This window comes from Martes martes, assembly GCF_963455335.1.
Source record: "Martes martes genome assembly, chromosome: 5".
In the NCBI taxonomy this organism is placed as follows: domain Eukaryota; kingdom Metazoa; phylum Chordata; class Mammalia; order Carnivora; family Mustelidae; genus Martes; species Martes martes.
In genome coordinates this window covers 135,263,186-135,280,170 of record NC_137892.1, presented here as the reverse complement: position 1 = coordinate 135,280,170, position 16,985 = coordinate 135,263,186, and the positions used below count along the sequence as shown (strand labels likewise).

At 37.7% G+C, this 16,985-nt stretch overlaps 1 protein-coding gene across 1 annotated transcript in view; it reads right to left on the bottom strand.

Moving 5' to 3' along the window:
- The window catches only part of RICTOR (RPTOR independent companion of MTOR complex 2), a 124,944-nt gene extending 116,569 nt beyond the window's left edge, over window positions 1-8,375 (bottom strand). The window contains exons 1-2 of the mRNA XM_080803916.1: window positions 8,302-8,375; window positions 8,083-8,130 (exon numbers count right to left, since the gene is read on the bottom strand). Coding sequence (XP_080660042.1) covers window positions 8,083-8,130; window positions 8,302-8,350 — 97 coding nt within the window. The 5' untranslated portion in view covers window positions 8,351-8,375. The remainder of the gene's footprint in view (window positions 1-8,082; window positions 8,131-8,301) is intronic.
- Between the last annotated feature and the right edge of the window lie 8,610 nt (window positions 8,376-16,985).

The window sequence follows — 16,985 nt, the reverse complement described above, 5'->3', positions numbered from 1 at the left end:
TATAATATATGGATCAAAAATATGCTGACTGGCATTAACAAACCACTATAAATTCTAATCTTCAAACTATTGGAGCAAAAAAATGGCAAAGTAATTAAAAGAGTTAAATTCTTGAAAATGCAGGTAATTAAAAACTGTCTTCTGTATTTCTTATAAAACTCAGCTGAACTTCATAAATAGGATATGTTTGAAGTTCTGGCACACCCTCAATTTTATATAAATTTCATCATTACCAGGTACGTTGCTCGGTTTATGCAATCTGCCTGGCTCAAAGACTTTGTAAAAGGGATTTTAAGAATGTACTTAAATTTCAATTCTCTTACAATCCTATGACTTGGGACATATGTTATATTTATCTAGTTTTACACAATTATCTTCATTTTAGTTTGGCATTTGTATAATTTTAGAAGTATATTCAGATAAAATTTTAAAGTAGCTACTCAGCTTTAACCTGGCCACACTAACAAAAAAGCACAGATAATACAAAACAATGGATGATCCAAAAAGCGTTAACAGTCAACTCTCAAATATTCGCATGTGGTTTACCTAATATACATTTTCACCTATTTATGTTTGCTATTCTAATAGTATTTGCTCAGGAAATAAAAATTGATGCTAATAATTCACATAAAAGAAAAGACACATCAATCTATTGTAGGGGAGGAAAGAATGTAAAATCTTCCCAAGCCACATACAAGTAATGCTATTTAGATTATGTAATTTAGCACTCTTCTGTCATTATTCACCTTTTTTAAGTGCAGGTAAATGAGAGTGGACTGTATTTAGCTTGGTGATAGTCAGAGATACAGACACACAGGCATGCAAACCATTCACTCACCCCACTGTGCTTTTCACAGCCCTATTTTCAGTAGCCTGAGACCTGGGAGGGGGAGGAGGCAGCAAGTCACTGCAGATGATCACTTAAAAGGAAATTGAGAGTTGACTATAATTTACATTTAAAGTGCTATGAAATACCATCACTCCTACATGTATTCATTACTGTTTATGGGAATACTTCTTACAGTGATTTAACGAGGCTGTAATGCTTTCTTTTTAACCTTTCAATATCCCAGAAACACGGAGATATCTGAGGATCACAAAGACAGAAGGTGACAGTGCTACATGTGTAATGTAGTATGTATTTCAGAGATCCAAGAACTGAAGCCCAGAGAGATTAAATAGTATGCCAACATCATCCTTATATTAAGGAAGAGTAGAACGGAATTCTCCAGACACCAACTTCAATGCTACAGTCTTGCAGTCTCTTCAACCAAAACTCCCCTCTTGTCTTCTGAGATCATAGTCTTGCTAGTTTTCTTCTCTTGGCCACCTTCTTCTCATTTTTTGATTCTTACGCTATGACACCCTCCTCAGCTTATCCCCTTAACACTTAAATCTTTCCCTTTCTCCATTTACGTTCTTCCCTGTCTCAACGCCCCATGAAGAGAATAATCAGATCACAAGTTTAGAACCATGCCAGTATTTGCAGCTACCTTTTATATATGACTGACTTAATCGCCTGAAATTCAAAGTACAAAGCTTAACTCATTATCATCCCTCCAAAATGGATTTCTTCATTTCATAGCACCATCAATCTCAATGTCCCTCAGGACTGCAAACCTAAAATGTTCTTTCACTTCTACTCTCCTTAATGCTGTACTATTCCATTTCCCATTCTCTCTCCACTCTGACATTCAATAAAATGCTTCAGTTATTACTATCTCATAGATGCTGGGGAAGCTTAAGATACAGTAACGGAAAAACAGGACAAAGAACGTAAGGCAAGAAGTGATATTTTAAAAAGGAACAAAGAAAATGTAGAAAAGTAGAGGAGGAAGCAATCCCAGTGAATTCCCACTGGGATGATTTCTAGACGTTGCAAGTAACCTAGACCTTAAAGAATTAGGATTTCAACAAAGAGTACTGAAAATGAAATTCTAGGCAGAGGAAACAACCTGCACAAGGTCAAGTAAATAGAAACCACATGCCAAATGCAAGGAATAAATCATTTTTTCTAAAGCAGATTCTCAACCAGGGGTATAACACAATCTCCAAGGGGAAAGAACAAATATGGGGAGGTAAGTGCTTTGGACTTGCTAACTTTCCCCATCCCCGCTGAAAAGCACTGTGTGTAAAGAAGGAAGAGAGTATCTTACACAAGTAAACTGCACAGAGGCTGACAGAATAGTATGATTAAGACAGTACAGAAGATAATAATTCTGGAATAAATCATAAAAGGCCTTCAATGCCAAGTTAAGAAATCTGGACTTTATTCTGTGAGCAACAACATGCCAGGAAGTGTGAGTGTTCTGGGTTTTGTTTTGTTTTTGTTTTTTTTTAATTTAAGGGAATGATAAGATCAGATCTACATTTCAGGATAATAATCCTGGCGATCATATAGCAGAGAAAGTGAAGAAAAGGTGAGAGAAAAGATTTTACATCATCCAAATGAGATAATAAAGATAATAAAGATGTAAACAAGACCAATGACAATGTTATAGGAAAGGCTAGATTTCCTTAGATATTTCACTGGCAATCTGAAGGAACATGGCACGTGAACAAAGATAATCTGTAGGTCTCTAGCTTGATTATTACAAAGGATGGTGGTGGTAACTAGAAAATAAAAAGAATATGCTTTGGGATGCAAAGTTTTACACATTAGGCCTTTTAGATGAGTAGTAGACACATAATACTAATATGTTTTGCAAGCTTAAAAGAAAGAGTCTGAATAAAATGTAATTATCATAACTATCTCAGCACACGGACTTTTTTTTTTCTCCTAATTCATGGATTTTTGAAGCTCTCAGCGTAAAGGCTTTTCAGGGACACAGCACCGAGCACCGTGGGAGAGAAGAAGAGATCAAGGACAGAACCTTAAGGTTCACTTGCTTAAGTAGCTGGAAGACTAGTCAGGGACACAGCACCGAGCACCGTGGGAGAGAAGAAGAGATCAAGGACAGAACCTTAAGGTTCACTTGCTTAAGTAGCTGGAAGACTAGTCAGGGAACACGGAAGGGGCAGCATGAGAGGCAGGAAAAGAAGCAGGAGAATATTTCACAGAAATCAAGTGAAATAGCTGCAAGAATAGCAATAATGTAGTGCCTACAAGTGCATGTTCTGCAGTCGCTCACTAATCCTATGACCCTGGCTGAATTACTTACCTGAATTTCAGATCTTTAGAATTTTAAAGCCTATATCCTCAACTGTAAAATAGGGATAAAAAGAGTACCTCAGTTATTAAAGATTAAGTGAGATAACATATTTTAGAGCCTGGAACAAAACTATTAATACAGCAGTAGTTCTAAAATAGAATAGGGAACTTAAAAATGCCAATGAATTTTACATGAGATTACCAGCATCCTTTAAAAAACTATTTTCAGTACATGGGGAAAGCTGTGCTCAGAAGACTAGAGTGGTTAAGGAAGAAAGCCGTAGAGTGAGGATGAACTATTCTTTCTGTACAGTAGATGGAAAAACAGATTATTTTGTAATCTTTGTCTTTATCTTTCCACACCTCCCACCATCATCCCATGCCTGGTATAGTACCTGATCCATATGAAGGATGTAACAAATGATGACTGAACATAAGAAAACTTCCAATAGGAAGGAAGAAATGAAGAAGAAAGGGATCTCAGTTCTACAAAGAATCTTAGAGGAAACAGTATTAAAAGCATAAAATTCCTTTCCAGGTTAGCCTTGAAAGGGAACAGAGATGCTTTATTCCCTGACTCAGGGAACCAAAAGATACATATGTATAAAATATCAAGGAGAGAAGACAGGCGCACCCACCTGGCTGGCTCAGTAGGTAGAGCATGTGACTCTTGATCTGGGGTCCTGAGTTCAAGACCCATACTGGGCACAAAGATTAATTTAAAAAATAAAGGGAAGGAGTCAAGGGAATTCACATTAGACAGCTTTGACCTTCTTAATAATATAAGTTCTCTGCACAATGTAGTCAGTTTGAAATCTGAAGAAAACAAATTAGTTGATTACTCCATTTCAATATATATTGACCTTCATTTCTAACTCCAACATCCCAGTCTAGTTCACCACCATTTCTTAGATTACATCAGTGGAGCTTCCTAGGCAGCTCCTTTTACTGCTGACTTTTACCTTTCAGAAGGTGTGGTACAGTCTCTTGGAACCCACGTTTCCTTTCATTATGTCCACCACTATTCTTATGAGAAGTCAAACATTTTGTGAAGTCTTCTCTAATCCTCTACCCGCCAAACAATTCATCACTTTCTCCTCTAGGTTATTTCTGGTCCTTGTACAGTTTGGTTACTTAAGTTATTGTTCCATACTGCAATCACTTAATCTGTTCCAGTAAATATCTAAAAAGGGGAATAACATCTTCCTTATCTTCATTCCTCCAGCACTTAATTCAGCATTTAGTAAATAACAAGCATTCAGTCAATGTTTGTTTTGTCTAACTCAAGTCAGCAATTAAACAAAATGAGTAATCTATCTGCTCACTAGAAAAAAATCAGAAAACAAAAAGTAGTATTCGAATCTGCATCATTCAGTTAACCTTTCTATCTTTCTAAGTATGAAACAGCAACTAAGACAGCCAATTTTTGTATTCGTTCTAACAGAAAAGTAAAAGAATTGGATAATCAAGAAATATAAAACTCAATACTTTTACATAAATTCTATTCTAAAAGATTTCAATACAGGTTTGTCCATGTCCTGAAAATTCACTTTGAACACAATGATTAAATTACTGTACAGTAAGAAGAACTTACACAGGAAGAATACCCTGTCTTTTCAAGTTATTCAGTACCACAAATGCACTATGAGACTGATAAAAAAAAAAAAACAAAAAAAAAAAAACAGGCTATCCTTGCAGTGGAAGTGACTAAGGGAAGCATTTTGGTTTCAAAATAGATATTGGCATGCAAAACAGAGAGAGTATTTAAATTATATCAATAGCAACTATCAGGGACTTTCACAAAATTAAGCAGTTGTTTGAACAAAACTGAAAGCAACAATCACCAGTAAGTTTACTGTGAGATCTACTGCAATTAAGTTCCTAAACTAGATCAAAATTAGTCCACCAAAAATTTTTAACTGAAGTACACTATGTATGAACTAGCTACCAAAACCAAAGCACTTAGAACTCTCCTGGGCCTCAAGAAGCTTGCAAGGCTAGATCATTATTACTAAGAAATTTCTGGAGTCAGAGAAAAATTCTAAGGTTCTATAAAATAAAATACTACATTTTATCTTAAGTACATATGATACTCTTTGCTTAGACCTAATTTACTGGTAATCTCACAGAATACTCCTTTACAGTTGTTATATTCAAGAACTCTACTTCAGACAAGCTATACCCACTCAATAAATGAAAGCCTCAATACCATAATTCCTTATTAAGTTTATAATGTTCGAAACAACTTTGAAATATTTTAAGTGCGATACAAACAATCACAACTGATTTCATAGCGTGGGAAAACAACTAACGTTTAGTTAACATCACTCACAAAAGTATCAGCTCCTGTACTGAGTATTTTAAGCATTAGTTCATTCACTTCTCACATTCTTAATAGCCCTTTGAAGTTATCTCTCTTTGAGTTGAAGAAAACAAGAGTTAAACAAGGTCAAATAACTTGCCCCACATCACCTATTAAGTATGCCAGCTGAGATTAAAACCCAGAACTATTTGACTGTACAGTCTGATCTCTTTTCACTATACATTGAGGGTTCCTTTAGGAATTACAATGACCGTGACCTCTGTTTAACAATGAACTCTGTGAGATAGCTACACAATGAATTTCTCAAAGGTTATATAAAAACAATTAAAATGAGACCAAACACTGCCTTCACATTAAAAACACGTAGTTTTGGTTACCCAAACTTTATCTAAAATGTACTACAGTACATTAATTCAATCCACAAACAGCTGCCTTTCAGCAGCAACCAGACTGCCCTAGAGCTCAAAAACTATTACTGAAGTATAATTCCTCATGAGGTTTCTTCAGGTTAGATCCAAAAGACTTTAGATTCACAAACCTTTCAACAATGAAATGTCTGTCTGAATAGCAGTCCCTTAAACAAAAGCTTCCCTATATAATAAATTATTTTTTATTCTCGTATAGCTTCTCTTACTTGCATATGCCTTTTGCCATCAATTTCAATTGGCTGTGTATATTCCAAACTAAACTATACTTTATCAGGGCAAGTAGAAATAGCATTTTTTGCTTGTTGCATTATCCTAAAAACATCTACTGACAATAGTGTTCACAAAGTGCTCAGGAACTATAACATTTTAAATAGTAAACATACACTTATCTGTGCACTTGAGTAAGTTTGAAGTAAATCAAAGGTATCAAAACAAATTTGTACATTTTTTTGCAAACCAAAATTTTGATACCAACCACAGAAACTGCTACATACAGCTCAGCAAACTCAACCTAAAGCACAAATATAACATTTCTAGCACCACATCCAAACAAGCGTTTAAGGAGAAAATTAAGACAGAAGATCTATCTAATAAGTTCTCTTTTCACCATCTAAATACATATGCTCATGAAGAAATTAAATCACTAATAAAGTACATCTGTTACAGAACACAAATGCTAATTTTGAACCCTGTGGGAATTTTGTTTTTGTTAGGAAATTTACTACATTACCACATACATTTCATATAGATTTTTCGTGTGTGTTTTTTAAGGTCAAGTTTCCAAACTGTTACACAAAAGTCAAAAGCTTTCCATCTTTCTACACTAATGTTCGTGAAAAAATGAACACTAATGAAAAAAAGTTTCAGTTTAGCGCATTAGTAGAAACCCATCTGCCTATTAAAACCAGCATCTAGTTCGCCCAAAACAAAGTCCCTGAACTTTCAGAATAAAATATTCGTACAAAAATGTACTCTTGTAGCTAAACAAAAAGCAGCCGTTTAGTTTATAACAGTTATCTTACACTGTGAAATATAAAATACAACAGATAATGCACTGTGCTTTAAATACCAGAGATGAGCCTCAACAATGAGCCCGCGTCTGACAAATACTTTAGATAACAGTCATTACGTCAAGCAGAACATGGGTTAAATTTTTTAAATTTTTAATGAAATGTTTACGACTTTCTTTAACTTCCTAAAGTGTTTTTCAGATCTCAGAAAGGAAACTCATTCTATACAGCTGAACCAGCTTACACTCTAGCTGGTGTGAAATATGACTTCTTCGGAATCAGTAGACCAAATCCTGTTTACCATGGAAGAAAAAAAAAAGAAAAACCTTGTATACAACTACTGTATCTTCAGCGAGATATTGTCGAATAAACTCCATTACGGTGACCAGTATAAGATTCACTGGCCAGTAGCTGGATTAGATCCTTAAAAACACAACCGCGGGGTTCGCCCAGTTCCCAAGGTGTAAACAAACCCGTCGCCACTGCAGAAGGTAAACAATGAACCTGCAGCGAGGGTGAGGGGGCGGTCTTTGCCAACTACACTCCCAGCCACCAGGGAAAGGGAAACGGGAATGAACTACAGCATAAACCAGACACTTAACCACAGTCCCCGATTCTAGGTTTCACTACCGAGTTATCAATGCTGCGGGTCCCCCAGGGCGGTGAGCAAACAGTAAAGCAGTCACGCAGGCAAGCAAGAACCCAGCAGGTCCGGCTTCTGCTCTGGGGGACGGGGAGGGCAGGATGTGGTCGCTCTTCCCTCAGACATCCTCCGGCAACCTAAATAACAGCCTCTACCTCCCGCCGGCCGCCTCCAGGCGAAAGGCTGCACGAGCTCCGGGATGGGAGTTAAACGCTCCCTCGGGGGTCCAGAACACCCAGACGGTCGCCGGCTCCGCTGAGTCCCGCCTGGCGTTCCGCGGCACCCGCCGCACCCAGAGGCCCGGAGAAAGGCGCGGGGCCAGGGAAGCGGGCACCGGGAAGGGGGATGGGTCCCGGGAGGCTGCCCCGGCTTGGCTCCCGCGAGCCAGCAGGCGGGGCTCGGGCTCTGCCTCCCGCACCCCCGCCGGTCCCGTGCGGGGCCCGCCCCTGCCCCCGGCCCCCGGCCCCCGGCCCCCAGCTCCTCCCCAGCAGCGCGCCCTCGCCAGCGCCCGTGGTGCCCCGCGTTACCTCGGGTCAGATCCAGCGGGACGTTCTCCTCGCCGCTGTCATTCCGCCCTGTGCGAAACAGACACACAGCTCCAATTAGGATTCGCTCGCAGGCCAGCGGCGGCAACCCTGGCTCCGGCCAGCGCCCCTAATCGCTCCCCCAGCCCAGGGCCAGGGGGAGGCAAGGGCCAGGGGTCGCGGGCCCCAGGCGGTGGGGAGTGAGGGTTGCAGCGGGCTTACCTCGTATTCGGAGGTTCTTCAGCGAGCGGCCGCGGCCGATCGCCGCCATATTGACGGGTTTCAGTCACAACACCGGAAACCTCGCCCAATCGCGCGAGAACCCCTTCCCCTCCCCGCGCGCCGCGCCCGCCCCCCGCGGCATCTCCCCCGCCCCTCCGCGGCGGCAGCGGCGGGTGGTGCCGGCTCACCCCCGGGCGTGGAGGGAACGCGGTGCCGACCCAGGGTTTCCATGGGGCTCGCGGCGTGCGTACCCGTCCGCCCGCCTGGGAGCCCGAGGTCGCGGCTACACGCTCGGCCCTCCGAGTGCAAGTCGGCCGGGAGGCGGCATTTCCCACGAGGGGAATCCCATTGATGGGAGTTCGCAGCGTGGAGGATGCTTCCCCTCCAGCGCCGCGGAAACTGTAATCAGAGCCGAGGAGGCCGGGATGCGGCCGCACGCCACCTGCGCAAACCATCCCGCCCCATTCTCCGTCTGGCTTTCAAGCCCTCCCTTCCTTCTTCATCAGTGAAAACGATGTTTATTCAAAAACAAAGCTGAGCACGGTTTTAACGTAACTCAGATCCCTTCCCGGAGTCGCTCTGCTCCAACCAAGTTAACACGTAACAAAGTTTGTTTTCCACCCTCGTTGTGACCACCGGACTAAGCAGCCTTGCACTTGATCTTCAAAACCACACTAAGCGGGAGAACTTCTCTAAGAGGAAGTGGCCGGGTGGACGTTTCGTTTTTCACCGCCTGGCGCAGGCCGGGAGAAGGGAATTCGGAAGCGGGCAGCGCGGGGTGGTGGTCCCGGGCGGTGGGGGAGATTGTTCCCGCGCACGCGCGGGCGCCGGGAGGCCCGGGGAGAGGGTTTCCTGTGCCTGGAACCGAGCACACGCCGCTGAGGGCTGAGTCGGGTTTTCTGTCTGTGTAGCTCTTGAGCACGGGCTAATGCAGAGGTTGTGGGTTAATGTTTTTTATACATAAACCTGGTAACTATTAACTGTAGAGATTTCAATTCTAGAAACTGTTTTGCCTAATTAATATATAAACACCTGGCCTCTGACCCAGCAACTTTCTCTTAAAATACACTAACTTTAAAGAGAGGGTGAGTGTTCGGCCGCCTCCCATCCTGGACTTGTCTTGTTACGTGAGACTGGTAGTTCAACAGTGGAGAGCTTGGTTTAAACACCTCTCTTCTCCCAGTTAACGCAGTGTCCAGGATAAATAAATGTTCAATAAATGATCGGTTCGATGAGTATGTGCCTTGGAGTCCTTTATTCCAATGCTCTTTTTGGTGTTTAAAAAAAAAAGCAACATTGGAGCTATAATTGCTCTTGTTAATAATAGTGAACAATTGGAAACACAGATGACCAAAGGTAGGGATTATGCAAATTATTACAACCATCAGAAACGGTGTAGGTCTTACATATTTATAGAAAATAAGGTTCATGATTTTAAGTCGAGCAACAGATTACAAAATTCCCCCTTTTTATACACGTTTAAAATACGTATAAATTAAAATTAGGCGTTATAAAATATTTTACATATCTCTACATAGAAAACAGTCTGAGAAGATAGACATCAAAATGTTAACTTTTTTTTTCTCTTCAGTTGTGTAATTACACATACGGTTTTTGTTCCTGTTTGCTGTCTGTACTCTAAATGTCCTGTAATTAATATCTATCTAGTATAAAACAAGCAAAATAAAAGCACCATACAGTAGCATCATCAGAAAATAGAAGAGGAATACTGCTTCCTTGGGAGACAATCCTCATCCATACATTCCACATCCTTTTATTATGTCTACGGTCAGATAGCCATTCCTGATATTGCCCTTGTATTCAATGATGCAACACAATTAGAGCACTTTTTAAAAATGTCTCCTGACATAACCACTAATAATTTTGATAACAACAAACTTTGCTCTTGCTCTTGTAGCTTTTAGGTCTTGGTGCAACCTATTGATTCTAGTTGCAACCTAAGGCAAAAATCACAACATTTGAGGTCTGGTTTGGACATTTAAAATTTGCATTTCATCCTTCCATGTATCACATTTCACCATTTTAGAAAAGTAGAAATCTAACGATGGAAAGTCTACCAGATTCTTAGAATTGTTCCAATTTTCAACTAACCCTTTTTATCCTATTTATTTTTTATCCTATCTAGAGTAACTCCTTCCTATTACAGTTTAACTTCATTTCTCTTTCATTTTTCCATTAAAGTTGAGTACAACTGATCCACTTTTAAATTACTTAAGGTACATGAAAGCCTGAATCTAATAACCTTTCATCTTTGTAACTATACATTCTTATTTAAAGATCATTATTCAATTATTTTCTCTTTCATGAGGAAAAAAAAAATCATCTTTCCCCAATCTTACAATGAGACTGACTAGTTTTTCTTCTATTACTGTCTCAGTCATTTAAGTGGTTATGTTCTTCACATTTGTTGTTAAGGTGAATAGTAGGATTTCTGGTAAAAAGAACAAGTTATTAGTGTTTGCAAGTGACACTCAATTGGGAAGTAGGATTTTAGGTAAATTTTAGTAAAGAATACATTTCACAATGTGTTTGCTTTTCAAACAATACATTATTGATTCTAGTCTGCGTGTTATTTGTTAGAATCTCTAAGTTATCTTCTATAGTTGCCAACAACTAGCTATTCCTCTTTTGAAACTTGTTTTTCTTCCTTGTTTATTTTAGCCCACCCCTATGTTTTACTCATTCTGTTTACTTGTTACTACTTCTCCAATTTTCCAGGTCATTTTGATTCTAATCTGGTCATTGAGAATGTGACTTCCTCTTCTTAGTTTTCATTTCCCAAGTAGGTTTCATTTGCTGTGTGAATGAAATGTCTTTTCTCATAGTATTAGTCACTGATAAAAAATGTTGTATGAGATTGGGTCCAGGACCATACCTCTGAGAGATAACTGCTTGATTCTGAAGATAAATGACTCAATTGATAATCACTATCTGGGTTCTATTCTCTATCCTATTACACAAAGTTAATAATTCTAGTTTATAAACCAAATATTATCAGTTTCGGGTACAGAGATAATGTTGAACAGAAACAAAGCCTTGCCAAAATCTTAGTTCCCTTTACTATCTGCCTTACTGCATAGGCCATATGAAGATAAAGCAAGTAAAAAAACCACAACATTTGATGGTCTGTTTTTTGGAAATTTTTCTTCATAGTTAAACCACACGTTTAAAATCTAGCTAAAGAACATTAAAATGACAGGCAATGGACTAAAATCAAACAAATGTTGTAATCTTGCATAGTGTTGATTATGAAGAGTCAGCCTTGGTCTTGTTTGCCTCTTAGAATTGTTCCTTCAAATTTTAATCTGTCTTAAAATAGCAGGAAGGAGTCTCTTACTATTGTTCCTTTAAATATTAATTTCTGTTCCAAAAATTTCTTGTAAATTTCATTTTAGAAAAATTCTGTAAGGTATAAAGACACTCTATAAAAACAGTTTTAAATACAGTATGAGCCTTTTTTTGTGAAAGAAGGATACATACATTCAGAAAATAAAATTTGGAAGGGTATGCACTAAAATTTCAGCAGTGATTATCTCTGGTTGGTAGAATTTTGAATGGTTTTTATCTTTTTTATTTTATTTATTTTTATTTATTCCTAAAACATGTTTTTACTTACATAATTTTTTTAAGAAAAATTATTTGAGAGAAATTTTTCTGGCTATTCTAAATCATAATGATAAACATCTCATTATAATAACGTGCTAAGCAGTGGACCTACCAAATTATTTCTCTGTGCATCTCATCATTTAAAAAAGAACACTTGTGCACACACTCCAATAACGTATGTATTTACTCATTTTTTAAAAAAATTTTATTTTTAAAGTAATCTCTACACCCAACATGGGGCTCAAACTACAACCCTGAGATCAAGACTCGCATGATCCACTGACTGAGCCAGCCAGGTGCCCTTACTTTTTTTTAATTAAATAAGACTTAAAACGTAAAGATGAAATAAAAATGGTTAAAAGTACATTTTAATGTTAGTTTATTAACGACACTAATAACAACAATGGGACTGAATATCCTTTATTATTTTTTAAATTTCTTGTTAAATACTTTATGGTATAGCAATCCTAAAGTCCAACTCTAAGAAGAGTTTACTTGGATGTTGGGTTTTAGTAGCTGAAATCTCACAATATGCCAAGTTGTTGGTTTTTTGTGTGGTTTTTTTTTTTTTTTTTTTGATGGAAGAACTACACTACTGGCTGAAGTTTCTAAACCATAACGCTTGTTTTTCAATTCCACAATTGGTTATACAAGGTTTTCTTATGTAATTTGGCTAATAAATGTCCATCTTTCCTAATGTCAATTCCTTTTCATAGCAAACTGGAAGGCATAACATTTAGAAATGTTTAGCAAATGATTTAAAAATGGTTTCAAATCTCTTCATCTGAAAGATATTAAGCAGAAAACTGTTTCCATGGTTTTTAAGTGTGTAGATATAAAAAATTATATAAATGACAGATTTATATTTTCAATTGTTTTTAGGAAAAAAATCACAAAACTGTGAGAACGTTTCCAAATACTTATTTTCTAAATGCTCCCTCCTAGCACAAATTTCTTTTGAAAAGTAGTAAGATTTGCAGTGCCTGGGTGGCAAAGTTGGTTAAGGGTCTGTCTTTGGCTCAGGTCATGATCCCAGGGTCCTGGGATCAAGCCCCACATTGGACTCCCTGCTCAGCAGGAAACCTGCTTCTCCCTCTCCGTCTGCTCCTCCCCCTGTCTCTTTCTCTCTCTCTCTCTCTCTCTCAAACAAATAAAATCTTTAAAAGAAAAAAAAGTAGTAAGGTTCTTAGTTACTGTTATCACAATTACCTCAAAGGAAAAGATTAGTTTTGATATTTTTTTTAAAGATTTTATTTATTTATTTGACAGACAGAGATCACAAGTAGGCAGAGAAGCAGGCAGAGAGAGAGGGGGAAGCAGGCTCCCCGCTGAGCAGAGAGCCCGATGTGGGGCTCGATCCCAGGACCCTGAGATCATGATCTGAGCCGAAGGCAGAGGCTTAACCCACTGAGCCACCCAGGCGCCCCAAGATTCAATATTTTTTAAAACATCTGGTAGATAACATGGTACTAGAAGTCGCCAATCATTATGAAATACTTGGTTTTTCAATTCAGACTAAGTTAGGAAAAATTTAGTTTACCACTAAATAAATATCAAACATCCTCATCGTACAAAAGATTTTCATGTCACTTCCTTTCTCTTTTCAAGGTGTATGAAAATTAAGCTATATTTTAGAGATCTTAATTATATAAAATTATCTCTACTGTGAATACCTTTTAAATTTTCATTTATAGAAACTACTTCATCGATTTTCCATAAAACATTGTCTTTATTAAGGAAGTTGTTTACTGATAAGGACACACGTTCTTTGATACATCTTTGCTTTAATGGCTTAGAAAAAGCATTTGTGTATTTTCATTACTGAACAGAATTCAGCAATACCATAAACTAAGCAACTGTAGAAGCAACGATGCTTCTATCCATTGCACAGCAAAGTTTCCATAATGCGTTTTGTTCAAATATCTTTTTCTTCAAGTCTTCAGACATTTTCGTCTTTTTTTTTTTTTTTTTTTTTACTTTTTCTGTCTTGGTTGACCAATGGGACTGCATTTTAGTTTGTCATCAAATTTTCTTTTTTTTTTTTCAGTTATTTTTTTACCATAGGAAATACAGAAAATTATCTTCATATTCTGAATGTTTATTTTTATATATTTTATAAATCACATAGCTTTATGCTATCATTACTGAACATCTCAAAGAATATACACTTAGACTTAAGTAATAGTAAAAGATAATCTACATAAATTCATATTTCGCATGACCTTAATTTCCATTTTAAAAAATTGTGGCTGACTTTGTGACATCCGACTTCATTGTCATTGTTTTTTTCTTGTAATGATGTTGATAAAAAGTTAACATCAGGAGTAAAGTTACCAGAGCTTCCATATTTTCAAACTGTGCTCTTATTACTTACAAAGTATGTAACTTTTGTTATATACCACAGTTTCTTTGCAATATTCTTTTATTTTTTTTTTAAGATTTTATTTATTCATGAGAGACAGAGAGAGAGAGCACGAGTGAGGCAGAGGCATAGGGAGAAGCAGGCTCCCCAAGGAACAGGGAGCCGGATGCAGGACTCATTCCCAGGACCCCCAGGATCATGACCTGAGCCGAAGGGAGATCCTTAACCATCTGAGCCACCCAGGTGCCTTGCAATAGTCTTTTAAGCCAAGTTTCCACTTGATAAAGGGTAGTTTAAAATACGCCCCTTAAAATATGGATAGTTAAGCTAGGCCCCTTGGCCATACACCCAAGTGGAAAAATTTTTCAAGAAAATGTTGTCACTCCTCTGAGTTGCAGAACTCCCAATCTTCCCTCAGGATACCTTCTATGACTCATGTTAATTTATTCACAAAAGCTGACCAAATGACTGCTCCGTTGTTAAATCTGAATAATATATACCAATAGTTTATTTTTTTCTTTTCTTCTTTTTTTTTTTTTTTAGCTAAAATCTCCAAAATTCCTCCACCAGAAAACAAAAACAAAACAGTATACTAAAATTAGAAGAACAGTGTGAAAACAGAAAACTGGAAAAGCAGAATTATCTAGAGGGCACATGCCAATTGCATACCCAAGATCTACCAGAGGCAGAAAAGCAGAACTTGAGACTTCTGCGTTAAGCCCAGGATCCTAGGAGGGGACCAAAGTGGACTCAGGTTGTAGTGCCCCCTGGCTTCCGGCAGTAGCAATTACAAATTCTTTCTGGAGAAAATGCAGGACGTGAGCTCTTAGACTCTTCACAAATTGAGATCGAACAAATAAAAGTTCATACTCAAAGATCATCAAACTCATAGGAAAAAGTCACTATAAGGAAGAATCGTTAGAAATTAAAACTATAACTCACGGACTTCAGATATTGATGATCAGAAACCTAATATAAAGGAACTGTTTGTGAAATGATTATTTTTAATGAAGAGTTTCTGATTTCATCCATGATGGAGAATGGGTATTCAATTCACTTTCCTTTTCCTATAATAAACAACTGTACATTTAGACAAAATATGTGAACAACTGTTTTAGGCATGGGACAATAGGTAAAGTGGCACTGTAACCTTGAGATAAAAAAAACAAGGTGAACTCCACATTCTTTCTGGCTTTCTGCCTGGGGACACCTTTCAGAACACAACGGCAAAACTATGGAAACCAAATGGAGAACAGCTGTGTCGTAGGATGGAAGGAAGAAAGATTGAAGTTCAGACATAAGGAGGCAATTGAAATTTGAGAAGCCGAATACCAGAGAGGAGGAACATGTAGAATAGGAGCTCCAAAAATTTGTATATGAATCCTCTTGATTAGTTAGCTGAAATTTAAGCTGCACAAGTAGAGGGTGAGATTCGGGGAGGCCTGTCAGAGAGCAGCTCTGGGGGGCTCCAAACTAACGGAAGTTTCCAGAGGTTGGTGGAAGATTGCAAAGACAATAGAGTTCTAACCAGCGAGTAAAGAGACTTTGCTAGACACCCTGAGCATTCAGTTAAGAACACCCAGAAAGCTATAATTTAGAGAAAGGTTTGAATGGAGACCCCCCAAAAGCCATAACTTAGGGGAAAAGCTACACTAGCCTAAAATATATGCTGCTATAGACATCGAAACAAAACTAAAAATCAAGTCTCAACAGTATCAAGCTGATCTTCCAGTAAATTAATGAAGAGGGAACCCCCCCAAAACTCATTAAAAGGAAAACAGCAATAGCCAAACTCTAAAACACACAGCGTGTACAATGTAAAGCATATAATAAAAATTGTATTAGACATGAAAAATCAGAAAATTGTGATTCATCATCATGAGAAAAAAATAGTCATTGAATACAGACCAAGAAATAACACAGATATCAAAATTAGCAAAATTTTATAAATATGATTAGAGATTTAAGGGAAAGGCTGGATGTAAGTCATGACCAAACGGGGGCTTTTACTAGAGAAATGCATACTATAAAAAAGAACCATGTGAAAATTGTAGAAATAAAAAATACAATATAAAAAATGTAAAAATCCACTAGAGGTGACATATTGGACACACAAAAAAGGGGTAGTGGCCAGTAGATTGAACACAGACCAATAGAAAGAATGAAGAAGAAAAAGACTGAAAAAAAAACCCAAAAGAGCCATATTTTTTAAAAAATCAGTCTGAAATATGTGTAATTGGACTCCCAAGAGAAGTGGAGTGAGAGATTACAGCAGAAAAGCAGACTTGAAGAAACAATGGCTGAAATGTTCCAAACTTGATAAAAAATAACAAGACACAGATCCAAAAAGCTGAATGAGTCAGAAATAACACAAAGAAAAACATTCCTAAGCATATTATAGTCAAATTGCCAAATACCAAAGATAAAGAGAAACAACTTTAAAGTGATCAGAGAACAAGACAAATCAACTGCAGGCGATAATAGTAAGAAATATTGATGACATCTAGTCAGAAACAGTGCAAGCCAGAACTCAATCAAATGACAATTTTAAAATGAAAAAGGAAAGAAATATCTATAATCTAGAATTCTATATCTGATAAGATCAATCCTCAAAAATGAAAAATAAAATTTCAGATTTTAAAAAACTGAAATAAATTGTCATAAACAGATGTGTTTTAAAATAAATGTAAAGGTT